At 39.4% G+C, this 26462-nt stretch overlaps 2 protein-coding genes and 1 long non-coding RNA gene across 3 annotated transcripts in view; 2 read left to right on the top strand and 1 right to left on the bottom strand.

Annotated features, from left to right (window-relative positions):
• Positions 1-24665, top strand: part of SEC24C (SEC24 homolog C, COPII coat complex component) — a 37955-nt gene extending 13290 nt beyond the window's left edge. The window contains 21 exon segments of the mRNA XM_042018669.1: positions 527-705; positions 1955-2404; positions 3668-3798; positions 6800-6911; positions 7710-7837; positions 10333-10471; positions 12384-12499; positions 13776-13900; positions 14159-14350; positions 15330-15423; positions 17138-17254; positions 17733-17903; positions 18291-18387; positions 18650-18795; positions 19177-19315; positions 20127-20245; positions 20612-20791; positions 21442-21633; positions 22054-22143; positions 22567-22641; positions 22643-24665. Coding sequence (XP_041874603.1) covers positions 527-705; positions 1955-2404; positions 3668-3798; positions 6800-6911; positions 7710-7837; positions 10333-10471; positions 12384-12499; positions 13776-13900; positions 14159-14350; positions 15330-15423; positions 17138-17254; positions 17733-17903; positions 18291-18387; positions 18650-18795; positions 19177-19315; positions 20127-20245; positions 20612-20791; positions 21442-21633; positions 22054-22143; positions 22567-22641; positions 22643-22708 — 3058 coding nt within the window. The 3' untranslated portion in view covers positions 22709-24665.
• LOC121659947 lies at positions 21392-26371 on the bottom strand. Its single transcript, XR_006014511.1, has 2 exons — positions 25941-26371; positions 21392-21664 (listed from the first exon to the last, which is right to left on the bottom strand). It is a non-coding gene; the product is annotated as an uncharacterized LOC121659947 (long non-coding RNA).
• FUT11 (fucosyltransferase 11) overlaps positions 26074-26462 on the top strand; it is an 8365-nt gene continuing 7976 nt past the window's right edge. The window contains 1 exon segment of the mRNA XM_042018680.1: positions 26074-26459. Within this exon segment, the coding sequence (XP_041874614.1) occupies positions 26074-26459 (386 nt within the window).

Genomic DNA, 26462 nt, shown 5'->3' with positions numbered 1-26462 from the left:
ATTTGTTCCTTGGCAGTGTGAAATTATCTCTGGACCACGTGGCTGTCTTTACTGGGTGATGTCTTCATATTGATTCTGGGTCCTCTTCTGTCCTTTATGGATCCCTGAGTTACTGTCATCTAAGGCTCTTCAGCATCTTTTCCAGAAAGATACTGCCATGACCTCTGTGGTGAAAGTGGCAATAGTCCCAGAGGGTTCAAGTCTTTTGGGTGGCAGAGCATTCTTACATAGCCATGCAGGCCTTACTGTTGCTCACCCTATAGACTGATTTGTTGCGATAACTGAGATGGAATTAACAAAAACATAGCATTTGTATTTTAAGAGGTGGTAGGATTTTTTTTGGGGGGGCGAAAAGGATTCAGATCCATGCAGGATATGTAATTATTTTTCCAAAACTGAGCTACAGTGTTTCATGTAAATATATGAGACCCAGGTAGTATTTATGTGGTAGAACAATTTTAAAAGGCGCAGGGAATTGTAACTTCTATAATGAAGAATCAGTTAAGTTTGTCATCTTCCCTCTCAGGCCACCTGCTTCTCAGCCGTTTCTGCCAGGCTCAGCACCCACGCCTGTCAGCCAGACATCTACGTTCCAGCAATATGGGCCCCCCGCAGCCAGCGTGCAGCAACTCAGCGATCACATGGCAGGGATGACAATTGGCAGCACTGCAGCCTCTGCTCCTCCCCCAGCTGGACTGGGCTATGGTAAGGTTTCCTGACTACAGAAATATGCTATTGATTTTTATTTTTGCTAGTAATTTCATAAAAGATTTTTTCTTGTCAGTGATTCATTACCATATGGTTATGGGAGTTCTCTGAGTGTTGACATCTGCCATTGTAAACAGTACTTTTCTTAACTAAAAAGGTCATAATTGGGGAAAATAGAATTGAGACTATTGTAGGGGATAGTGCTGGCACTGCTGGACATGAATAACAAAGGAGGATAACAACATTGATCCTCAACTAGGTGAATCTTGAGAAACACTAAATGGTCTACCCCAAAGTTGTCTGTTGGAGAGTCTACATGTCTTGCCACTGTTGTGCAGCAGCCCAGTAAAAAAAAAAAAAAGAAAGGAAAAAGGGCCTCGTAAATGTAAACCACAAAGGGCTGAAAATACTCTGAATGATTGTGTGAAGGGTTCTGCTGGAAGTCAAGAAAAAGCTTACTTAAGCAGTAGAAACTGAATTTACAGTAGAAACTGAATTTACAGTAGAAACTGAATTAACAGTAGAAACTGAATTTAGATACTTTGTTCTATGGTATTAGTTCTACAGTCTCACTGCTGTAGATTCGAGGGCTTTTTAAATTGGAGACTAGAATTTTGTCCTTATTATGTGTAAGCTGGTCTGACTATTTAAAAATTGCTTTGCTAAAGTACTTTTTAACAAGCATCTCATAAGTCAGATTTTATAGGAAAATTACAAGTAGGTAGGGGATGCAGATTTTCTTGGCCTTTTGGCAATGTGTTTGTTAAGAATTATTCTCAGAAAGAGTACAGAGCTGCTAGCTTCATGCTATTAAAACCACAAAGCTCAAAACCATTATTGATATACAGGCTCCAACTGAGTGTGAGGTTTAAGATAGAAACTTAGTTCAAGAAATTCATGGATAGACTTGTGGTGGTTCATGTTTTGCTTATTCCTGGCTTTGCCCTTTTTTACTGGCCTTGAATCTTGAAATGTATTCTGATTATGTAAAATAAGCAGCTCAGACTTAGAGAGAGAAGGCAATGAAAGAACTATCAAGTTTCAGGTCCCCTGAAAGAGTTTCAGCTCTCTGATCAATCTAGGAGGATGGTTACTTAGGATTTGTCTCTGCTGGTACTGGTAAGTTCACCTGAAGATGAGAAAGTGGTAGACTTACTCAGGTGATGTGGAGCAAATGGGTTTTTCTTGCGTCTTAATTGTCTTGAGGATAGGAGAAAATGATGTTATATCTTCTTTTTCTTACCAGGTCCCCCAACATCAGTTCCCCCAGTCTCAGGAAGCTTTAGTGCAACAGGATCTGGTCTCTACACACCTTATAGTACGAGCCAAGGACCCCCTCCTACCAGTGTGTCTCAGGGTCTTCCTTTGGCACAGCCTCCGTTTCCTGGTCAGACAGTATCAACTCAGCGCCTACCTACTCAAGTTCCTGGTTTTGCCCCACCTCCCCCTTCTACAGGGGTTGGACCTTCCTCTTACCCTCCTACCACAGGTGCTCCAAGGCCACCTGCCATGCCAGGCCCACCACTGCCTGGGCAGACAGTTGCTGGACCACCATCATCCCAGCCTAATCATGTATCCTCACCACCACCTCCATCAACTATGGCAGGGCTGCACCCTGGGCCTCCCATGGGTGGTCTCCATGGACCATCTCCTCCCACTCATCCTCCTCAGCCAGGATACCAAATGCAGCAGAATGGTGAGTATTCTTGGTATAGGAATTTTAAGTTACGTGTTCTTTGTATGCTGCAAACTGAGAACTAGATTTCGGGTTGTCACTTGTGGGCTCCTGGCTGCACATCAAAGCTTCCATTTTGTTTCCCTGTGCTCATGTCTAAGATAATATCATGTGTCATTCTAAGATATTTTATAATACAGGTGTTAATAAGATTAACTAAAGGAATTCTAGCTTACTTGGGCAAAAAAGTGTTTAGCAATTAGTGCCATAATACTACCAGAATTTGTGATCAAAATTTTATTATGGACTCTAATTTGATGTCTGAAACCTCACCTGTTCAAAAATAGACATCAGAAATACCGAAAAGCCTTATTTTATACTTCTTAAATTTGTGGCTACTGTGCATATGCAATGTGTATGGGAGGAGTTGTTAAACATTGAAAAAGGAGTTGTGTGTTTTCCCCTTTAATTCACATAACCGTATTTTTCTCCCTTGTAGAAGCTTACACACCTTAAATGTACTTAAAAGTAAGACCAGTTAAGCTTTCTGTATTCAAACCAGTTTTCACTGGTTTTTAATCAATAACACAGATAGCTGGGATAAAGTAATCGTGCAGCTTTGCACAGCTGGACAGGTAAATTCCTTAAAAATATCTGTTCAAATTCCTATGAACTGTAAAAATACTAATGGGTTAAATCATGCTCTTACTCTGTAAGTGACTGGAATTGTCTAAAATAATATGAAATAGCTTGAGGTAGTTACAAAACAAAAGCGAAAATCACACATTAGCCTATTACTGTAATTTCAGACGAGCCAAAACTGCCCAGGGGAACTCTTTGCAGTTCCCTAATTTAAAGAATTAGGGATCATCCACTGGCTTATTTGGCTGTTCTGTGTGCACTTTCTGTTAGACAGTTCTGCAGGTAAATGTTCATAGTGCATGATCTTAATGTGCATTGTAATGAACAATTACAAACTCTAAAAATAGTTACAGTAGTGTGCTGGTTTGGGCTGAGGTAGAGCTAATAGCCTAAAAACCTGTTTCCTTAAGTCTAGTTTTGAGGATTGTATCTATCAGTTTATTGGATTGTCGATAGAGACGTACCAGTCTAAGCTGAAACACTGTGATAAATATGTTTAATCGTAATTAATTGAAAAGCACATGACTTTATTTTTCTGGAGGGTTTTTTTTTTTAATGATGGCAGGAAATGTGGGAAGTGCCAAATGAGGAAATGCCTAATATTAAGCTGCTGTTTGATTCTGATGTTCTTTTCTTGTTAAGGTTCCTTTGGACAGGTGAGGGGTCCCCAGCCAAACTATGGAGGAGCCTATCCAGGAGCACCAAATTATGGAAGTCCGCCTGGACCACCACCTCCACCAAAACGCTTGGATCCAGATTCCATTCCCAGCCCTGTAAGCTTACTTGTTCTTACCAGTGTCAACTCTTCCATGGTGTCTTTGCATAAAACAGAACTGACAAAGACCAAAGCTGAAAACAGGTTTCTCATTCCAAGGAATATCAGTCTGTTTTCCTGCTTATGTTTTTCTCTTCTATCCACCTTCAGTCTTTCATGATGAATAAGCCCAGAGGCAGTATTTTTCTTGGTGACTAAAGGAAGGCACTGCATATGGAAATCACTGCTCTAATTCCTCAAGTCTTTTTCTGTACTGTGTTATCTTTTGAGAATCCTTGAGGGCTCTGATTAAACTTGTTTCTCCATTTTTGGAGTCTTGCATAATGACTTTCCAAGGTGAATTGATTTCAGGTTTTGAGGTGACAATCTGTGAACTGTATGATCCATGTTTAAAGTATGGTTAGTAGGAGGTGATTGTAGTGCTTTTCCTATAATCTGTCAAAAAGCTGGTTTGGTTTTTTTTGGGTCGTGAAGTCATGGTGCTACGTCAGTCAAATATGAACAGCTTCTCAAACTGGGATTGTCTTTTAGAATGGAGGTTCTGAGACAGGATGAGCAGTTGTATCTAATGGTTAGCAACGATGAGTAATACTAAGCCTTGTGGTCTTATTGCCACTAGTCTACTGTGCTGTTCCTTTCACTGCTGCTGATGCTGTTTCTGTACTTCAAAACTATGAAGAGAATGTAGTCTTGAGTTATATCTTAGATCCGAACTGATGTTATTCAGAAGGTACTTGTATTTAAAAAAGATTACCTGTTTAGATTCCAGGTTTATGTAAAACTTACTACTGTGTTTTTTCATAGAATATAAGTCTTTAATTGCTTGTCTGCCTCTCTTCTCTTCCACTAAATGAAATCTCAAATGGCTTGTGTCAGTTGCCTTCATGTTAGCATGTTCTTAAAGCATAAAAATCCCCAGTTTCTAACCAAAATGAGCAGCAGGTGAGCCACTGCCTCCATTAGCAACGTGTCCAGAGCCAAGCCAAATATCCCAGCAAGACTGGTTTTGGAATCAATGTATGCTGCAGAAGCTGATGTGTCCTGTTGCATGAAACAGTATCTAAATGTATCTAATTCCAGTGCTACAGGTTTGGGTAGAAAGAAGTAACACTGTTACTTTTGGTTTATTATTCTCTTTTCTTTCTTTTCTTTTTTTTTTTTTTTTTGTGGCGCTCTTATTTCTTATTAAAAAAAAAAAGCAACTAAATGAGCTGCCACCCCAGCAGAAACCCAGACACAGAATAGACCCAGATGCAATTCCTAGTCCAGTAAGTGCTGTATATATGTCAATTGTAGTCTGTTTGTTGGTGACCATCTGTGCATGCCTGAAACCTGAACTTCACCTTGCTAACCCTCCATCATTAATCTTTTACCCTTTCCTTGCTGTCTTCTGCTTGCCTGATCAAAATGAGTAACATTACACCACATGAGGTTGTTAAAATCTTCTGTGATGAATGGTGGCACAATAGAAAGCAGTTTTCAGAAACAGATCATGAAGAATGTCTCCCCTTCACTTTCTTTGATCTTTAGGATATTGCCTTCATCAGATTCCCACTGGCATTTTCAGTGTAAGCTAGTAGTATAATTGTCCATACAACGTGTGTCTCATGTCAGCATGCACACAGCATGAGCTGTTGTAGCCGTGTTTTCTACCGTGTTTTGATCAGAATTTGCTTACTGTTATTGTTGATATACCAGTACTGGGCCAGTGCTCTGGAGTTCTAAAATTGCAGATGAATGGGAGTTTTTTTAATGTTAATTCCTGATACAAATCTTTTAGTAGTTTGGTATGAGGCATGGGGAGCTATAAACATTCTCTCATTATCTGTGCTCATGCATAACCATTAAATTTTGAATTTGAAAATTTAATGTTTATGTTGGAGAATCTTACCTAAAGAAAGAAAGAAAAAAGCAGCTACCTTTTGGATTGGAAGAAGAAAAAAACCAACTTTTGGCTTTTTGTTACCCTTTGTCACTTCTTCTTCATGTAGTCACAGTTTATCATTTAACAGGTACCAGTGGTGAGATCAACGTCAGTCAGCCTGTAGACCTTTGAACGGAACTAGATTTATTCTAGAGTAGTCATTGTCTGAAGCTATGGGAGGCTCTCTGCTTGGCAGCTTGCAATCTGTAGTGAGAGAGTGGAAGTTCTGCCATGCAAACTTCTGCATTTCAGAATTTAGGCAAAGGCAGGTGTGTTTGATGGCAAATAAGAGTAGAAGAATGGTTTCTAGCTTTAATTCTTTCATCCAGTTACCACTGTGGAAATGTAGTTTGAACTGTGTACGAGTACAAATGTCAGTGGATATTTTAGTAAAGCAAAACTATTCAATAAATTTCCATGATCTTAAGCAAATTTGCAGTTGTAAAGAATTTGAAATACTAAGAAATTTAAGATTTTTATAGGCTTTGAAGTTTGATTCATTGACAAGTCTATTGAAATTTCAATTTCCACGTTCCCAGAATTCAAATTGCAAACCCTTGAGCACCACAAAGTAATGAAGATTTCCACCTGAGCTTGCAAGCCATATGTCTTTAGGCCAGAGTTGAAGTGGTTAGAAGTAAAGGCATACTATGAAAGCAGTGGGAACATAAGAGAAAGAAAAAGCCAGGTTGCCTCTAGAACTTCAGCTTGAGGATTATAGAAGCTTACAATTGTATTTGACTAGAACCATACAGGGGAATACTACCAAAAATTCCTTTCTTGATCTGAGTTTGGCTTTTATGAGTTCAGATCAGACTTTAAAACACAAAATATGCTGCAACTAAGAACACTTGGGGAAAATATACTATTTGCAGCTTGTAATTTATTGTTAGTCATTAAGTACTATTTGAAATCAAACTGAGAGGTGACTGCTTGACAAAATTTACTTGCTCTTCTTATTTTTAGAGATAGTAATGTTTGCCTCAGGTCCCCTTTTCACTGTGTTAGAGATTTTTTATTTTGCAGTACTTGGAAATCAAGCCTCCAAATAATAGCATGGTGTTTTCCATCACAGATTCAAGTGATTGAAGATGACAGAAATAACCGTGGGTCAGAACCATTTGTCACTGGAGTGAGAGGGCAGGTCCCACCTCTTGTAACTACAAATTTCTTGGTCAAGGATCAAGGTAAACTATTTTTCTTTTCCTAAACAAACAAACAAAACAAATCCCAAAGAGTCAGTGACAGAACCATATCTTTAAAGGAAAGAGGCTTAGTTTCAGGTGCTCTGTTGATTTGATGTCAGTTTAGATTATCCTGATTGTGTGGTAGCTAGTAACCAACTTGCAGGTAAAAAATGTTTTCCAAGGCAGATACCTAGGACCAGCATTAGCAGAGATATCAGAAGGCAGCAAATGAAGCCTCTTCTTTAGAACTTTATAAAATACACTTAAAAACTGAAATCTACTAGCAACATTGTTAGAATTGGACTGACAACTGTATTTTTTAAAATTAAGAGGGATGTAAGTTGGTCTGAGAGCTCCATAGAGAAAAGATGTTTCATCTTTTAATCTCTGACACTTTGAGTTTTAAAGTTCTGGAAAAAACTTCAGAATCTGATTCTGTGATTAAGTATTTTACTCTTCAGCCAAAATTACAAAACAGAATAGTAGAAATGTTTTGAGTAGAGTTTTCTGTTTACATTATATTTTAGTCTGTGAATACAGTGAAACAGAAATGCCTTTTAATAGGTTTAGGTTGACCGGGAGTCAAGTTCATTTATTTTAAGGTCTTTTATTTTATGTAGTTAATCATGAAGAGGTATTTTATTTGGAATTCAAGTTTTCCATAGATTGAACCTGAATGTTTAGGTAAGCTCTTAGTGTCTGTGGCTTAACAACACAACTTAAGGTATTTTTGTTTCTGTTCTTGAATATAAACTTAATTTGCTCTGAAATTTATGGGTTTTTTTATTTGTTCCCCAGGTAATGCAAGCCCCCGCTACATCAGATGCACGTCTTACAATATTCCCTGCACCTCTGACATGGCCAAACAATCCCAAGTTCCCCTGGCTGCCATCATAAAGCCGCTGGCTACTCTGCCACCGGAAGAGGTGAGAACCGTGTGTAGAGTTGTGTGCCCTGTGCATGTTCAGCAGGAGAATGCTCTCAGGTGTCAACATTTAACACATATGTTTAGAAGGCATATTTAGGTAATGAAGACCAGGTAAACATTGATTCTCCAACAGGTGTGCAGTAGAGATCTGTAAAGCAGAAGAATGTTGTGTTTAAAGTTTTTAATATTTTGATGGCCATGATAATTTCAGCTTTTTTGCTGTAGCTGTCAAGCACTGTCACTAAATGATCAAAATACTAGGATGGTCATAAAGGCATCCCCTTCCAGCTGATCTCAGTTTCTTTCTTGGTATAAAATATTTAAATGGTTGCTGATCACAGGTATTAAATCTTTTCTAGAATGCCAAGTTGTGGAATTGGATGAGAATTTATGAAACAGTACTGGTTAAGCTATTTAATATGGATGTACATGCACAGCACTGTGGGGGATGACAGCACAACACTGAGTACTGGGCACTGCTGAGCTGCACTTGTATTTCTGCCCTTTCTCTCTGCAGCACTTACTTCTCTCTAGGTGTAGTATGTGGCTGTTTAGCCTTTTACCCACTCATGTTTGGTTGCTGAGAATTTGAAAGCTCAGAAACTTTTACAGAGTTTGACATTTTTTTAAGTAGTCTAAATACTCTGGCTACTGTGTAGTGTTAGCCTGCTTGGAGCAGTGACATAAAGACAAACAGGCTTGTTAAATTTGAATACATACGTCTGCAGTATTCTGTGCCCTGCTAAACCTAAGGGTAGCATCTGCTGAGAAAAGCCATTTCCTCCGGTCTGTTTAAGGGTTCTTTTAAGGTTTTCCTGTTCCATTTCATTAGTGTTCCTAAACTATGGTTTGAATTTTAAAAAGTGGTTTGTGATAAAACTGATCTGTGGCTGAAGTTTAAAAGAAACACAATAGGAGAATGAGGTCTTACTTGGGAAACTTGGAGGCTTGTGAAGTTACACATTTTTAGCAAAACTTTACAAATAATAATTGTTTGGTCTCCTGATGTGTTTATGCTTTGAACAAACACTTATGGTGTCCAAAAAAAAAAAGGCTAGGATTGGAAAATTGCCCTGGAGACCAGTCAGCTTCTAGTATTTGGAAGTTCTTTATGGCAAGGGAAGACTCACTGTGGAGGGGCCCTTCCAACAGATGAAGACTCAGCTGTTCAGAGCAATAAGACTGTAAATAGAACTAAAGCTTCACATATGAGAGGATGAATGTTTCGTGAAAATAATATCTTATGAAACTATAGCATTCAGATAAATTTACGATATTTCGTAATCCAGGACCTTTGCCTTAGGTTATGCACTGTTCAGGAAACCAAACTTGAGGCTTTGGAAAGAAGTATCTGTCTTCTGGGACTAAGTGGTTAATGACAAGTTATGTATAGTGCTGCCTGTTTCCAGCACCCTTGTAGTTTGTTTGCATGTTACAGAGGGGAGGCTGAGGAAAAAAAAAAAATGTGTTGAAGTACAATACCAACATTTCCTGCCAGTCAGAAAAGTTGGAAATTTGTTTCCTCTGAAGAGGTCAGCCTGGCCTATAGGAAATGAGAAATGCTGGCTGCAAAACCACTGTACTGTCATTAAATGATTAGTGGGGTTGAATGAAAAGACATAACACATCTGTGGCATGAAGAGGAAAGTGACTGGAGCATTTGCTCATCTTCTGATCAGTGAATATGTTGTCTCTTAAAAATGAGCATAGATTTAAGGTAACAGAGAGTTAAGACCAGACACCTTTATTGGCAGAAAATTTAAAAACAAGTAGTTATATTTTTGAGCTAAGTTTTTAGTTACAAAAAGTGCTTTGAACTATGAATGCAGCTTATAACTTGCATGAGTTCTGTCTCAATAATTATAAAGTGCTTCCTGCTTGTTCTGATGTTGAGAAGTTGCCAAGCATCTTACTCTGGTTTGGGTGCAGAAAGAACATATTATAAGTAACAGTTGAAAAATGGTGTCACTATATAACAGTTTTGAGGACTTGCTGTACAGTGGGTCAAGACAGTAAGAACTTGTGGTTATAATGCATTTCATGATAGAGTTCAAAAATAAGTCTTACCAGATGGAATTTTTTACAGTAGATACTGTGCATTCCATGTAGTCAAGAATATAATGACTGGCTTTGCTTTTGTTAAAAAGCTTGCTTTTTACAAGGGGAAGAGAGAAGGGTGAAGAGTCACTTTCAGTCTTCCATGTTCACTTCGGATATATCTGGCAGTGCATTGTGGTCATGTTCTTCAAGCTACTGGCTACGTGGGAGAGCCCATTGATGACTAGCGTGCAGAGTACTGCTGTGCTAGAGCTTGAATTGAAAAGCACTTACGAAATACTTGTTCAGGCTTCCCACCTCCCCTGCACTCTTTCCCACAATGCTATATCTTATGCCATGTACAGGGAGATAGAAATGACCACACAATGCAGAGCTTAAAACTTTCTCATAATGGTGTGACCTTTCTCTTCATGTTTTTTTCTCTTGCTTCCACAGACCCTTCCTTATTTGGTAGACCATGGAGAATCCGGTCCTGTCCGATGTAATAGGTGCAAAGCTTACATGTGCCCTTTTATGCAATTCATTGAAGGTGGAAGGAGGTTCCAGTGTTGTTTCTGCAGCTGTGTCACTGAGGGTAAGGTTTCTTCTGGAAATCACTCTTTGGGCTCTACTGGAAAGGTCTTTGAACAAGATGCAGGCAAATAAGTCTTTATCAAGTTACGATCATTTATAAGGAATACTGTGATTTAATACGTGTCTAGTCTTGTAAAAAATTATTGTAAGGCATGTTCAGTGTTCATTTCTGAAATTGTGTTCAAATAGGTGCTTATGCATTGTAGTAGTGTAGCAAATTTTTAATACGATGTATTTGTAGCATAATGCCAGGTGGTTTGAAAGACCGTTGTATTTTCTTAGGATATTTCAAAAGTACGGGATTTTTTAACAGACTGAGATACAGATCTAGTCTGTAGCATGTGTTAGAATTTTTTTTCTCACAAAGCCTTTTTTTGCCTCACAAACATTCCTTAGAGGTGAGATTGCAGTTAAATCTGCTACAGCTGAAAAAGAGTTTTCAGTACAGGCCAGTTAATATTAGTTGCTCTTCTAAATTAGTACAAAACGTGCTTCATTTTAAGCAGAAGTCACAATGGGCTGCTCATAGCATGACATTTGTAGATTTGTTTTGAAAGCACAGTGGAATGTAAGGTACAACAAACCTTATGAGGACGGTTTCAGTGTTCCATTTGGTAGCTTTTAATGGACTGTTCTTACCACCTCAATTATGCTGTACAAGTGTTTGTACTAACCAAAATGGGAATTAGAAATGGCCAACTTTAAACACCAATTTTGTCTGGTGATTTTCTGCCTGCATACATTCCCGGTCCTTCTCACTCAGCAACTGTATGTACCTTTAACAACTGAGCAAAGGCAGAAAAGGGAGGGATGCTGAGAGACAGCTGATGAAAGCAATACTCTGAAAACACAATGTAGTTGTACCTAAAACTTGAGAACAATTTTTGTTTTCTCTCCAAAAATCATCAGGCAATTATCTTATATGGGATGTGTACTTGGGAACAAGAGTAATAGATGCTTATATATAGTCTTAGTGATATCACTTTGTTTTCTTTTGAACTTTTTAAACTTTAAATGCTTAAAGTAGTTTAAATATGGTGAATACTGTCATTCCAGGTAATCTCATTTTATTCTCCCCTGGAGCTATATAGACAGCTATATAGAGCTATATAGACAGCTGTAGCTGCAATGCGTTTTGTCACCGGAGCAGTTCTGCAGGAGGGAGTGTCTGTCATGGTAGTTCTTGGGGCACAAGGGAAATACTTGTTTCTGCAGCTGACTTTTGTAGGCAAAAATTTAGCTTAACTCCCATTTTATTTTCTGATACCTCATGCCAGCACAGAAGTACTGGGTGCTGGGCATGTGGTTACACTTCTGTTCCTCCTTCTTAATCCACTGTAAGAAGTACTCTGTCTATTCTGATAAAAAGATTATGGGAGTCTCTGCATGCAAGAGTGCCTGGAGGCTTTACTCTTGTGCAGCATGGGAAGGGAAGGAAAAACTAACCCAAATAGCAGAATAAGGAGCTCAATGTTTTAGTAAGCCTGATTTGAGTCAGTAATGACGTAGCCTGTAGTTTGCCTCAAACTCTGTTTTACATAATTTGTTACAACTTATATGGGACGTTATATTTTTCCTTTGGACTAAATCCTTCAGAATAATCCTAAAAGTGTATTGTAGTGATGTTTCTGATATGAAATGTAAAATGAGAATGGAAAGGAGATTCAAGAAAAGTACAACAGTAACTACACAGTGTGCTGTCTGGTGCATGAGACAAACTGGAGTAAGTTTGGGTTTTTTTGCTTTAATGATGTTCTTAAATTGCATTAATAGTTTTAGTACTTGTGTGCTAGCCCAGAGTGCTAGTTCACTTTCCTGGAGTTTTTTTTGAAACAGCTGTTGTCATGTTGACTCTCTAGTCACAGTGTTTATTATGGGCATATCACTGAGCGTAATGATTTTTCCTTTCCCAGTGCCACCTCACTACTTCCAACATTTGGATCATACTGGAAAGCGAGTAGACTTCTATGACCGACCCGAGTTATCACTGGGGTCGTACGAGTTTCTAGCAACAGTTGACTATTGCAAGGTACAGTAGAACGTGTTTATTGCTTTATTTATTTTGCTTTTAAGTAAAAAAACTATTTTCTTGAAAGTAAGAAAGACATGAATTGTCTGGGGCTGATTTCTAGCTGGCAGAAATAATTAACAGCATTAATCCAACCCACTTTACTGCGTAAAATAACATGCCTGTCTGCTTACTTCCAAAACTAGAGGAAGTCCTGATCACACATGACATAATATAATTTAATAGCTATCTCTGTAATTTTTTTTTTTCCTGGAGCTATATAAGCAGCTATGGCTGTGCTTACCTTAGGAGTTCTGCAGAAGGGACTCTTGTGCAGTAGTCCTTAGCAGAAAAGGGGATTGTAGGAGAGGTTCAAGACAAGTACAATAGTAACTGTGCAATGTGCCACCTGTTACCTAAGGCAGACCTTACCTACTGAACTTCAATTTCAAATACAGCCAAAGTGGTTAAAAGCACAAGAATAGTGTGGAAATGTATCTTTTCAAAGCTGTTTTGCTTTTAAATTAAAGATTTAAATAATAATTAACTTCTAAGGAATAGGGAAAATATGTGCAAGGTATTTATTAAAGCAACTTATATCTCTGCTGAAATATTATGCTGAGAAAATAGATGTCTAAATGTGAGTTTATGCCGGTTGCCTTCTAATGCCTCTGTTTTACTTTGAGTTAAGACAAAAGGTTCAGTTATTTTCTAACAGCTTAAGAACTTTAAATCAAATGAGATGCGATCTTCCTAGCTTTTTTGAAAGTTCTTCTGTTTTGCTTTTGTTCTGAGTGCTTGTTCCATTATGACCTATAGATTTCAGTAAACTATTGACTAAAACAAGTTTTTCATTCCCAAAGAAAGCCAGATTTTTAAGAAGGAAAAAGTTGTCATCCTTGGAGAGGAAAATCTTTTAGTTTATATAGGTGAAATCACCTATGACAAGTATGGTCAGATTCCAAAGTCTTGAGATCTGGCAGGAATCTTCCCTGTCTACTTTTTCAATCTATCCTAGTGATGTAAAGGGATTGTTTAGTTATAACTGTTCTTCTCTGATTAATGGTAAAGTCAGTCTAGGGCATTTAATACCAGTCCATTTCAAACATAATATGATTACATGTCTGTTAGTTGGAAAAGGACAGGAGAATGAGCTGAAGAAACAACTGCTGCTCATGCTTACAGAGGTACATGAAAGCAACTAAGTTTTGACCAGCATTGATTTATCTGTGTTAGGGAGCTGTTATGTGAGCTGCATTACGTGGCAATAGTGTGATTTCTTCCCTCTCTTCCACAGAATAACAAGTTTCCTAGTCCACCTGCTTTCATTTTTATGATTGATGTGTCTTACAATGCTGTGAAGAGTGGCTTAGTGAGGCTAATATGTGAAGAATTAAAGTCACTCCTAGATTACCTGCCCAGGTAGGTATACTGTGAACTACTGTTGTCAATTAAAATGGGAGATGCTGTTACTTTTTCTCTTTAAAAATGCTAGAAATTAAAAAATTATTTGATAATCCTGTCAAGCTTTTCTTCAGAAAAAGGCCAAGCAGAACATTTCTTGATACCCTTCTAGGTGAAAATAAATTTTACTTCCTTTCATTTTTCCCTTGTTGTGTTGGGTTATGAGTAATGGTTTTCCTATCTTCTTGGATGTGAAGGCAAGTATGTCTCTTACAGGGAAGGCAACATGGAGGAATCAGCCATTCGAGTAGGCTTTGTCACCTACAACAAAGTGTTACACTTCTATAACGTGAAGAGCTCACTGGCACAGCCACAAATGATGGTGGTCTCAGATGTGGCAGATATGTTTGTGCCACTCCTTGATGGTTTTCTGGTGAATGTGAATGAGTCCAGGACAGTTATTGCCAGGTAATAGAAATTGGTTTACCGTGTGTGTAGTAAAATTTTGTTTGGTAGATTCAAATGTTGTGTGCTTAATTGTCATGTTAAAGCACTCCATGTGTTTTAACTTACTATACTGTTTGAGATTAAGCTGGCAAAGTAGGGTGGGGAAATTCAAGGGCTAAAGGTTTATTTGGCTCATAGTCCAGCTTGGCAGAAAGTGGATATAAAGGGATTTAGAGCTGAAGGGCATTTCTGGAGAGAAAAAAACAAACTAAAACCAAGCCACAACAAAACACAACTAGGATGGTGCAGAGGGAAAGTTGTAAGAATGCTGCATCACTGTCTTTAAGGCAACTGTTTAAATAACTGCAAACTGAGACAATAGGGATGTCCACTTTTGGTTCCGTGGAGAAAATAGACTAAGTGGGATAAGAAGATAAAATCTGAAAGGAAAGAAAGAAGTTAGTGAAGTTTTGGCAAACTATTTACCATGATATTTGAACTATAATTATTCTATGGTGTGTAGCTAACTACATTTTGGGAACTAGACGTGGAATTGCATATTTTTAGAGAAAATTTCTAGCCTGTTTTGTAATGCATTAAACAAGCCTAAATACAAAACTGTGGATTAAACCTATTGATCTTTGAATAGTACACAAGATGCTTGGCAAACAGAGGCCAAGTGTCACTAGTATTTCCTAAGAATTTACTTACCTGTATATTTTGGAATATATTAGAAGAAATACAGAAGAGCTGTGGACTAGATATCAGTTGAGGCTATACAGCAAGCACTGAGGATATGGATGAGAGAAGCCAATGAAGAACAAGACAGCATTTTTGTCAGATGAGATGCCAAATACTGTAAAAGTTACACGAATTTACAGACATGTTAGCCACTTCTGTTTAAACCACCTCACTCTTCTAGATCATCAGCTATAACTGTGTTGCTTTTCCTATTAAATGGGATCTTGAATTCCTCTTTTTTTTTCTTGTTCTTTGCTAGTTTGCTGGATCAGATTCCAGAAATGTTTGCAGACACCAGAGAAACAGAAACTGTTTTTGCACCTGTGATTCAAGCAGGGCTGGAGGCACTGAAGGTTAGTAAATTGTTATGACGAATTGTTTTCAGCCAATTACTCTGAAGTTCATATTCTGCTAACACACACTAATAAGACAATTCTAAAGATTTTGTAAGCTCCTTGTGGTAGATGCATTGCATGTAGGGCGTACTTGGCTCATTTTTGAAGTGCATGTACCTTCTGTTTTGTGCAGCTATCTATATGTTCTTTGCCCAATTCTTTTTTAAATAATTTTTTCAAAGTGTAAGAACATGGCTTACTCTCAGTAACTCTGACTGGGTTTTGCTTTAAACAGTTTACAGAACCTACAGGAAAAAAAAGAGCCTCCAGCATTAAAAAAACAAGTGCTGAAGTCTGTTAAATCTCATGGAAGTGTTCTGTAGTTTGGTGTCTTTTTAATCCTGTACTCTGGTAGAATCTTAAACAAAAGGAGAGAATGCTATCTGTTGAAGTTGCCTGCAACAATGTGCTAACCAAGTAAACCTTTCTTAAAGTTCTTCCATTCTAGTACTTCATCCAGACATAATTACATGCGTGGTTTAACTCCAACTTGTCTGCTGTTCAAATTGAATGCCTGTATGACTTCACCCCAAAGTGATGACACAGCTCTATTTGTCTGTCATGTCAGCCAGCCAGTCATTTTAGTTGGAAAAGACTTATACGATTAGCCCAGCTTTTAACCCAGCCCTGCCAAGTCCTCCACTGAACCATGTTCCTAAGTACCACAACTACGCATCTTTTAAATACCTCCAGGGATGGTGACTCCACCACTTCCCTGGGCAGTCTCTTCCAGTGCTTGACAGCCCTTTCCATGAAGAAGTTTTTCCCAATATCTAATCTAATCTAAAACTCCCCTGGTGCAACTTGAAGCCATTTCCTCTTGTCCTATCTCATATTACACGGGAGAAGAGGCTGACTCCCACCTGACTGCAACCTCCTTTCAGATAGTTGTAGAGAACAATGTCTCCCCCGAGCCTTCCTCTTCTCCAGGCTGAACAACCTGAATTCCCTCACTCACTCCTCAAGCAAGAATTGTGCTCCAGACCCTTCACCAGCTCCATAGCCCTTCCATGAACATGCTACAGCACGTCAATGCCCTCATAGTGAAAGGCCTGAAACGTTAAGGTGGAGCCTCACCAGTGCTGAGTACAGGGGGAATGATCCTTAATAGTCTCTCTTAATCTCAGTTTTCGTTACAATTTTTCAATCAAGAACTAATAAAAATTGCTAATTGACTTTTTACATACTGCCTGGGTCAGAGAAAATAGCTACTAAACATTAGCTAGTGTTGGCATAGGGTGTGGATTTAAAATTACTGGTCTGTTGAAGCTCAGATTACAAAATTCTTTGCCATTTCTGTGACTTTTTTCCACAAATTCAGTAGCTGCAAATCAGGGAAGAAGGCAATGCAACGTGTTTGCACAAAATCTTTTGTATCTGGGTCCTGCTTATTGTTCTATCTCCTTGGAGAAAGTTCTTTTCTCCCTGCTGTGGAACTAGCGCAAATCCAGTAGAACTCAAACATGCTCTTCTGTAAGTGACCAGTAATTTATGCTCCCTCCATTGGACACCAGTCAAGTAACCACGTGACAGCGAGCCTGTGTGTCTGGTAGAGTCATCCTGACATAAAAAGAGTGATGAGGTTGCTTGAATATTTGTTCTTGAATCACTGCTTCCCTTACAATTTTTGTAAATGTTTCTAACCTCTGTTTTTGCACTCACTTTCCTGCAGGCAGCTGAGTGTGCTGGCAAGCTCTTCGTTTTCCACACCTCTCTGCCCATTGCAGAGGCCCCAGGGAAGTTAAAGAACAGGGATGATAGGAAACTGATCAACACAGATAAGGAGAAGGTAATAATGATTTGCGTGATCCTTACACAGGAGTGTATATTATGCTCTTTATGGAATAAAATAACTGAAACAGTGTTTTAAAAATTACACGGATAGCACATTCTGCTACTGTCCCAGCTAATACCTTTTAACATTCCACTTTTATCTTCTGTTCCCAAGCAGGGCTATGGAGACTTGACATCATAAGGACAGCTGTAGTATGAGAACAAGAAGAGTTAGCTCTAGATTATTACACAGGGTAAAATACCAAATCTGGGTTAAAGTAAATGTGCTGAATTTACAATTAAAGCAAAATATGTAGTAATTTTCATAATAATTAACAGTTCTTCAAAGGCAGAGTCAGGGAGAATTTAGATTATTCTAATTTCCCTGAAGAAAGACTTAAAATATAAAAGTGTATTGACTGGGATTATAAGATGGATCTTGCTTTCCTTTTCCTGCACAAACTTCTGATGTCATCTCTGATTTCCTTTCTTAGACTTTGTTTCAACCACAGACAAGCTTTTACAACAACTTGGCCAAGGACTGTGTGGCCCAGGGCTGCTGTGTGGATCTATTCCTATTTCCAAACCAGTATCTGGATGTGGCCACACTGGGTGTAGTACCTTACCAGACAGGAGGCTCCATTTATAAGTATGCCTATTTCCAGGTAAGAGTGACATTGACTCAGGCTGGTATCTGATCCAAGTAAGAATTATTGTTTAGCTAAGAATTCTTTTTTTCATAGTGGGAACCACAGTGAAGAAGTACTTCTTTGGAAGTAAATGGCTACTTAAATTTCAAGATAATCAGCAAAATGATTTGGTAGCTTTGTGTCTTTATAGAAACATCTCTGTTAATAACAAAACCCAACAGGAAGAGTTAGGCTGTTACCTCTTAGCACAATATTTTATTAGCAGGCCTCTGAGCCTGGTATCATGGCTGACTTTTAAAGTAAGACCGCAGGAGGTAGCATCTGGTTTTAAATTACTTTATGGTTTATGAAGCAGGTCTGATTTATGGAAGTGTGAAACTTCAAATACTGCTTGCCTTCTAGCTGGAGACAGACCAGTACAGATTCCTGAATGACTTGAGAAGAGATGTCCAGAAAGAAGTGGGATTTGATGCTGTAATGAGAGTGCGTACAAGCACAGGTGGGTGTTAGCATGGATGAATCTTCATAAATTGACCACTTCAAGCATGTCTCATGGGAAGAAAGAGATTTTCCCATAATTTAAAACACGTGGTGACTAGGCTACCCCAAAAGCTCTGCTAAAGCTTTGGAATTCTCTTTTGTTGGGACTGCAAAGATCCTGCTGAAATCTGTCAGGATAACTTGGTGTCAGGGTCCAAAGGCTGGCTGTCTTGTTGTTCTGTTCAAAATGGTGGTTGATGTTGGGTTTTTCCCTCTTTTAGGTATTAGAGCAACTGACTTTTTTGGAGCTTTCTATATGAGCAACACAACTGATGTAGAGATGGCAGGTTTGGACTGTGATAAAACAATCACAGTGGAATTCAAGCATGATGATAAATTGAGTGAAGACAGTGGTGCACTCCTTCAGGTGAGGGGGGAGGCTTTGTAGAAGAAGTGAGTTGACAGTTGAATTATTAGACACTTCTTCTAGGAATTATTTGTTCTTTCTTTCTGCATCTTACCATACCCTTGACCTTCCAGCATACTTGTTCTGAGGGTGACCTAAACTACAGTCCCTATTTTCTAAGACCAGGTCCCTTAATACAACTGCTAAAATTGCTGCTTGTTATCTTTCATTGACCCTGATTGTTAGCAAATGCTTTTAGCTTATTGTCCAAGGCTTTTGCATAGTTACCTTGTTTGCTTATGCATCTGAGTCCTAGCTTTTAATGAAGTATATTCTAACCCTGCCCTTCTTATTGTAGCAGGACCTTATTTCTCTGTCTCCTGGCATTTTTGTCTCCTGCAGTGTGCTCTGTTGTATACAAGTTGTGCAGGACAGCGACGACTCCGCATTCACAACCTCTCCTTAAACTGCTGCACGCAGCTGGCTGACCTCTATCGGAACTGTGAGACAGACACCCTCATCAACTACTTGGCTAAGTATGGTAAGGGTAAACATGGAAACAAGAATTGCGGCTTTTAACTGCTGCTAAAATGCCTGTTTTGTCACCCAATGACACCTGTTTATTCTTCCTGCTTCAGATGTCAGGTGGCAGCTCTGATACTTCAGTCAGTTATAGGAAAGAGCATAAAGCTGTGATGACAGTGTTGCTGCTTAGGATGAGAGGTACAGATGGAGGGTGTAGGCTTATTCTTCATACAAATTATTTTCTAAATGTTTTTAATAACAGTTTGTATTGCCAGCTGTCTGAAATCATCCTTGTATTTATTTTGGGCTGTTTTAGTTCATTCCTTAACTGTTGCAGAATTTTGCTCTGGCAGTAGGATAACGGTGGCGTTTGTTCATAGATACGGGTTAAATGTCATACACTTATGCACTGTACCCTATTTACGTTTCTAGTTTGCAGTAAAAGCCTAGATATCCCACAGATACTGAGAGTTGTGCACGTTTATTTCATTAAAATGAAAGAAGCAGTCCATTTTCAGACCATTAATGAAAGATGGGTAGTCTATAAAAGGAGTTTTTATAGAACCCCATACTTTAAATTTTGATAAGTATGTTTTCATTACATGGGAGATAGAGAGTTCAAGATTATGTAATAAAATGGTGTAAATGAGCTTCTTCAGGTTTTCAGCAGGAATATATTGTCTCTTTCCTACAAGTTTGAAGCAGGAAGAATAAAGGCTTCCATAAACAATAATTGCTTAGATTTCCTTTGTGGAAGTAGTGTTGGGGTTTTGCTGTTCATGAGCAACCACTTGACAGCAGTCCATCTCTTTCCTCTCTCTATGCAGCATATCGTGGAGTCCTGAGTAGTCCAGTAAAGACTGTACGAGATGCACTGATCAACCAGTGTGCCCAGATCCTAGCCTGCTATCGAAAGAACTGTGCTAGTCCCTCTTCTGCTGGCCAGGTAAACTCCAATGCTTTCACTTGAATCCCATGCTTGGGAATTAAAAAGTGGTGACAGCTTCTTCCTACTTGGCCTGCTCAAAAAAAGTCAATTCCTTTGCTCAGCAGAAATTTGCAAAGAAGAGACTCAGGAAGTAAAACTATAGTTGAGAATGGCTTCTTGGACATCTGTGTGGAGCCCAGGGAGCGCTGCCTGCTCCAGGGATAGGTTTTATGTTTCTTTTGCAATCCATGATATAAGTAGACGATCAGCTTTCACTCTCATGGCTGTACCACACTGTTGGTTCATGCAAGCCTCATTTTGTCAAGCATAAGCTTATTCATAAGAAAGACAGCTGACCAGCTTCTGTCTGCTTGTGACTTTTAGCTCATCCTCCCTGAATGCATGAAGCTGCTTCCTGTGTACTTGAACTGTGTGTTGAAGAGTGACGTCCTTCAGCCTGGCCCAGAGGTCACAACGGATGACCGAGCCTACATCCGTCAGTTAGTGACATCCATGGATGTGGCTGAAACAAACGTTTTCTTTTATCCCAGGCTCTTGCCCCTGGTGAGTAATTCAAGATATTCTTAGCACTTGAGGCTTGCTGTTGTCTCATTGACTCATCTTAAGGACTGGCATTTTTATTTTAGCAAGGGAAAGTGATTTGAGAAGTATTTGGGATCTGCCATCTGTTGGGATATTTCACTTAATTTTACTCAGCATTACTGCATCTTGTGAATTTCTCAGGGGTTACTTTTTTCCTGAGCTGTAAGCATATGACTAGTGGCAAAGAAGATGCTTTTGACCCTTTCATAGTCTTTTTAAAAAAAGTCCTAAAGCTTACAACTTTTTGTAGTAATTTTCATCATTGCAAGGTAACTTTATGTACTGTTTTGACTTTTCATTACCACAGTTTCTGGAATAATACTAAAACCTAATTACATTCCTACTCCAGGAGGTTATATTTGAATTTTTGAGCCTTTTCACAAAAGCCTTATGCTCTCTTTTGCTGACCAAGAGTCTCTGATCTGCTTCTGTGTCACTTTGAGTAAGAAAACTAAGGAAGGTGCTACTTCAGTCACAATTATTGCAGTCTTACGAGTCCTAGAAATGAGAAAACCGTTGGGGTCTTCATGGCAGAAATTTTCAGGACTTCATAAGATGTTCTTGTTTTATAACCTTTATTTTACTTTAATTTTTATTTCCTTCTAAAACAGACCAAAGCAGATGTTGACAGTGATTCCTTGCCAGCAGCCATTCGGAATTCAGAGGAGCGTCTCTCCAAGGGTGACATCTACCTGCTGGAGAATGGGCTGAACATCTTTGTGTGGGTGGGAGTCAGCGTGCAGCAAAGCCTGATCCAGAACCTCTTTGGAGTGTCATCCTTCAGTCAAATTAGCAATGCCTTGGTGAGCTGGGTGGCAGTGTGGGGGCTGGAGTCTGAAACAGTCATCCAAAACTTAAAACAATGAGAAAGCCAGTAGAGAAAATAGTGTTACATTTTTCACAATAGAAATGAGAGAAGCACAGATGTATGAAGCTAGCAGAGATGGTGGTAGTCTGGGCATGTCAGGCATGCTTTTGCCTAGATTTATTTGACAAGTCACATCATTAACAGTGAATAGACCAGTTGATAGCTAAATGGAATAATTGACCTTTAATTCTGATACTATGTTATATTCTCTTTTAAGTAGTTGAAGTCAAAGAGATTGTATGCTCATGGGGGTAGATATTTCTCTACCCTTATACAGTATGCCAAAACTGCTGACTTACGTTTAACATTGTTCTACTTCCCAAGACTAATGGGAATTGTATATCTTTCATTCCAGAGTACCCTGCCAGTCTTGGAAAACCCCTTTTCAAAGAAAGTACGATCTGTTATTGATATGCTTCAAGGGCAGAGATCCCGCTACATGAAGGTAAAACTGTCCCCCATTTACAGCTTTAAATGCCCTTCCCTCTTAGTAGAGTCAGGTGATGCCTGGTAATGCTGCAGTGCTGAACTTATTCTTCCCAATCTCATAACAAGAGTCTGAAAACAAATTTCACTAGTTTTGGAGTTTTGTGCTTACCAGAGTCCTAAAACTTTTTTTTTTTTTCCAGACCTATTACAATATACTACTGTATGAACCATATATATGGTATTTTCCTTCTGTTTAGAAAGGATTGAGACTTAACCCAGCTGAGTTACCCAAGTCAAAGCACATAAACCCCATATGCCGTGATTCTGGTTATCTTTGGGATTTTGAGCCATTTAGCTTTTTGCTCTATTTTCCCCATGAAGATTAATTCTAATAGCTACTCACTGTTGGTTTTGTTCTTGTTTGTTTGGTTTTTTGTAGTTGATAATTGTGAAGCAAGAAGATAAGCTGGAAATGCTGTTCAAACACTTTCTAGTGGAGGACAAGAGCCTGAGTGGGGGGGGCTTCATATGTGGACTTCCTGTGTCACATGCACAAGGAGATTCGGCAGCTACTGAGCTAGAGGAGTGAGTGGTGCTAGAACTCAGCAGTGACATTTCAGTCTCCACTAATGACCTGATCAGAAGGCCCAGCGCCCTCAAAAAGGACAACATAGAAATCTGTACAATTCCATAATTTTTAATACACATTGCATAAGCAGAAATCCTTTCAACCTTTCCCAATCCCATATGAGAGATGAAATATTTTCCTGGTGAGGGCTTAAAAAAAAAAAAAAAAAAAGGCCTTTGATACCAGGTCTTTTATTTGCTTCTAAATTGTTTCCTGTGCTTGGCAGGAGTTCACCCCCTACCCCACCCCATGCTCGCTAATCCTGTTGTAATGAATGTAGGGTTTTTTTCAGTTCACTGTACATGAGTCAACATTGGGTGAAAAAGCGGTAACTCTTCAAAACTTCTGGTAGCTGCTGTGCGTTTGTGTGGGTGCGTGTGCATGCTCCAAGTGTGAAGAGGATGCACAGGTGGGGAGAGCAAGAGGCCGGTCAGGTGATGGGAGCTGGAGCAGCCAAACATTTTATGTCTCCTCTAAAGAGGGAAACATGGTCTGTCAGAGCACAGATGTATCATATGGCTGTCTGAACCGGAAAGCCATGAAAAATGAAATGAGTGGTAAGCCAGGAGGCAGCGGGGCAAATTTCTCTCCACAATCTTTCCTGTACTATAAGTTGCTGTGCAGAACTGTAATGGAGTAATCAATAGTTAAGGGGGCAAAAATCAACAGCTTCTGAACAGTGTAGGGTAGAGACGGTACTTCCTGTTGACATGTGTGGTGTTTCCTTCTCATTGCACGGCTCTGTCTTGTCGTACTCAATCCATGTTCCATGACCTCTCCTGCAGAGCTTACCTGTCTGTCAGATGGTGGTGGGAACAAAAGCTTCTTAACCTTAAGCAGAAAATACTTTTAACAAGGTGTTGGGGGGCTGTGTAGGAACTGGATGATAAGGAAGTGGCCATTTTCAACCATATTTTTGTGAATCATAGCAAACAAGCAGGAATTTGATTTGTACTGATGTGAATTTGAGATTGCTTTGTACCCTGGAATACAAGGAAGGGGATACAAAACCTTAAGATTTAGACTGTACTGTAACAGGTATTGCAAGTACCTGATTTTGGTTATTGAAAGCACCTGGGCCATAGCAAAGAGTTTCGTTACTGGATATTTATACCCTCCCCATTCTATCTACTGATCAGCTTGCACAAAACCTTTTATAAGCCTGTTTGTTAAACTAAAATACCTCAGACAGATTAATCCATCCACTTTGGCTGCTCTGCTGCTCCATTGCAAGGGTGGATGAGAAGACTCCTGTGAAGGGGGAGCTAGTGTAATCAAATTAGGAATTCTAAGGGCTTCGTTTATTCACTTTTGAAAGGGGGCTTGTATATTTTAGCTTGAACACTTAACAGGTGTTCTTCCAATACCCAGGAGTTTAAGCTACCAATAGCACTGAAAGTGAAAGGAAGAATTTGGATGGATTAGAGAACATGTTATCTGGGCTTGATATTTCGTAGGAAAGTCCTTGTTAAGATCAGAAAAATATCTGGCTGTGGTTTTAGTTCCATATCCTGTAGCATGTATATAAATCCATTTTTCTTCTAATGCTGCTAGTTTGTCTTCCCTCCCATCACTACACAGAAAGGGGAATATGAAAATTGTGATGGAGAAACTCTTTCAAGATATAGTTGACAGAACTTTCAGCGTTTTTGTATGAATGTGGCTGACTTTTTACTCCACGTACTGCCTCCAACCAAAAAATCTAGAGGATTTTTAATCGGAGGGAAAGAAAGAACTTCCCAGGAATATAATGCGCAGCAACCACAGACTTCCACAAATACTAATTTCTAGTATTAATATTGGGGGGTGTGGGGGTGGAAATGAAATCATGAATGAACCTTTCATTTTCTTCACTTGTTTTTCCAATGCATCTTTTAATTTGTAAAGAAATAAAAATATATTAAGATGTATTTTATGTTATTGTTAGTAAATAAACACTGCTTATTTTTCCAAACCCTGTATTTTGCGGGAGGGGGGAAATGGGAAGGGCTGAAGTCTAGCTCATTGATCCTTTACAATCCAATCTTCTGCTAACCAAGTTCAGTCTTTCTTTTTTGTTGTTGTTATTCACACTGAATGATAAATTCAAAAAGAGTTAACAAACAAAAGGTATTGTTTAATCTCAGTGTTACTTTATTTAGATGATTGGGTTTTGACTTTTTGCCCTGTCTGAGCTTCCATTTCACAAAGAAATTCCCTTTTTTGTTAACACAGCTTGAGTCATTGATTGGGTGGGGGGTTTTTGGTCTACTTAGGCAAGTGTTGCCCTTACCTTGTGACAATGTCAAGTTAATGACTTCTGTAGTCTTAACAGAGCTCATATTTCAGAGGGAGCTGGGTGAACTGGTTGGGGGGTTTTGGTGGGGGGATTTGGGTTGTTTTGGTGTTTGGTTTTTTTTGCTGGGGGTGTTGCTAATTGCAAAAATAAATTCAGAGTGAACTGGCAGTGTAACTTGACTGTACCCGTGAATATTGGTGTTGTACAGTTTGCTGGTAACCTTATAACAAATCTGTATGAAAGCACAAGATACTCATTGCTAAATATCCAATAATACTAAATTTGCTGTAGAATATTTTTGAGATTCTTCTCCTATAGAATGTACATTATGTCCAGAATCTGCCACAGAACTGGTGCAATAATGTTGGGCCTTGTGGATCTTGTACATTAATCATGTGGAGTAAATTGTGCAGGACACATTCTGATGCTTGTGGAAATTGCCTTGGAGAGCCCATGTCTGTTACCTTCTCTTGGGGCCCAAGTGGAGGATGCTGTCAGGTGCTGCTGGAGCAGGCCTAAGCAGTGTCTACACCTAAAACTTTTCAAAGGAAAGGAAAAATATTCCCTCTTTAACTTGTTTCTAACACAGCTGAAGAATACTTCTTTTCCTTGTGTCCATACTAATGTCCTATATTATAACTGATAATTCGTAAATATTATATTATCTCTTAAAAAGTTAATTTGATGCTTTTAGCAATTGTGTAACTGAGCAACTGAATGGTAGTTCTAGAATATGTCTGTTGGATTTACATAGTGTAGCCCAAACCACGTTCCCATTTACAGAATATTTTAACACCATAGGAGTTACTCAAGGTTGGTATAGAAAAGAAGCTGTCAAGGGAGCTTTAAAACCTGTAGATATTAAAAAAAAAAAAAACAAAAAAAACCCACCAAATACAAGACTTACGTTAGTAAAAGGTGTTTTCTGTTCCTTCCCTTTATGGTCTTCAGCAGGAGCTAAGCTGGGTGCTCTTTCATGTAACAGCTGCCCGCTTGCTTGGTCCAGAAGCCCTCTCTCTGCAGGTGCGTTCAGTCGTGGCATGCTGTGCCTCCGGGGAACAGCTCGAGTTTATCGCTGTCAGCTGCAGGTACTGCGGGGTCCGGTGGTAGCACAGGCGGATGCAGGAGCGGTAGAGGCAGAGAGGTTTACAGAGGTACAGTGAGGTTGGGAGGGAGCTGCAACTCGGTCACCTCGTCGAGCCGCTGCAGCAAGGCTGCACAGTGCGCTAGAGCAGGGTACGTCTCGCTGCCCCTCCGAGCCGCTTCAAACGTGCATCGACAGTACGAGGTGAGAGGGGCGGGGAAGGCGGCGCCACTGGCGCCCGGGCCCTTCCACGCCCCGTGACGGCACCGCCGGGGCGGGGCCCGGCGCCGCTTCCTGGGGCGGGCCCGGGGCACGGCCCGGGGGCGGTGGGCCGGGCATGGGGGG

The sequence above is a fragment of the Corvus kubaryi genome, unplaced genomic scaffold (assembly GCF_017639235.1).
Source record: "Corvus kubaryi isolate FWS band 111438036 unplaced genomic scaffold, C.kubaryi_AGA036_p1.0 138, whole genome shotgun sequence".
NCBI classification, from domain to species: domain Eukaryota; kingdom Metazoa; phylum Chordata; class Aves; order Passeriformes; family Corvidae; genus Corvus; species Corvus kubaryi.
Note: the sequence above shows the minus strand (reverse complement) of the source record. Positions and strands in the feature narration are given on the sequence as shown.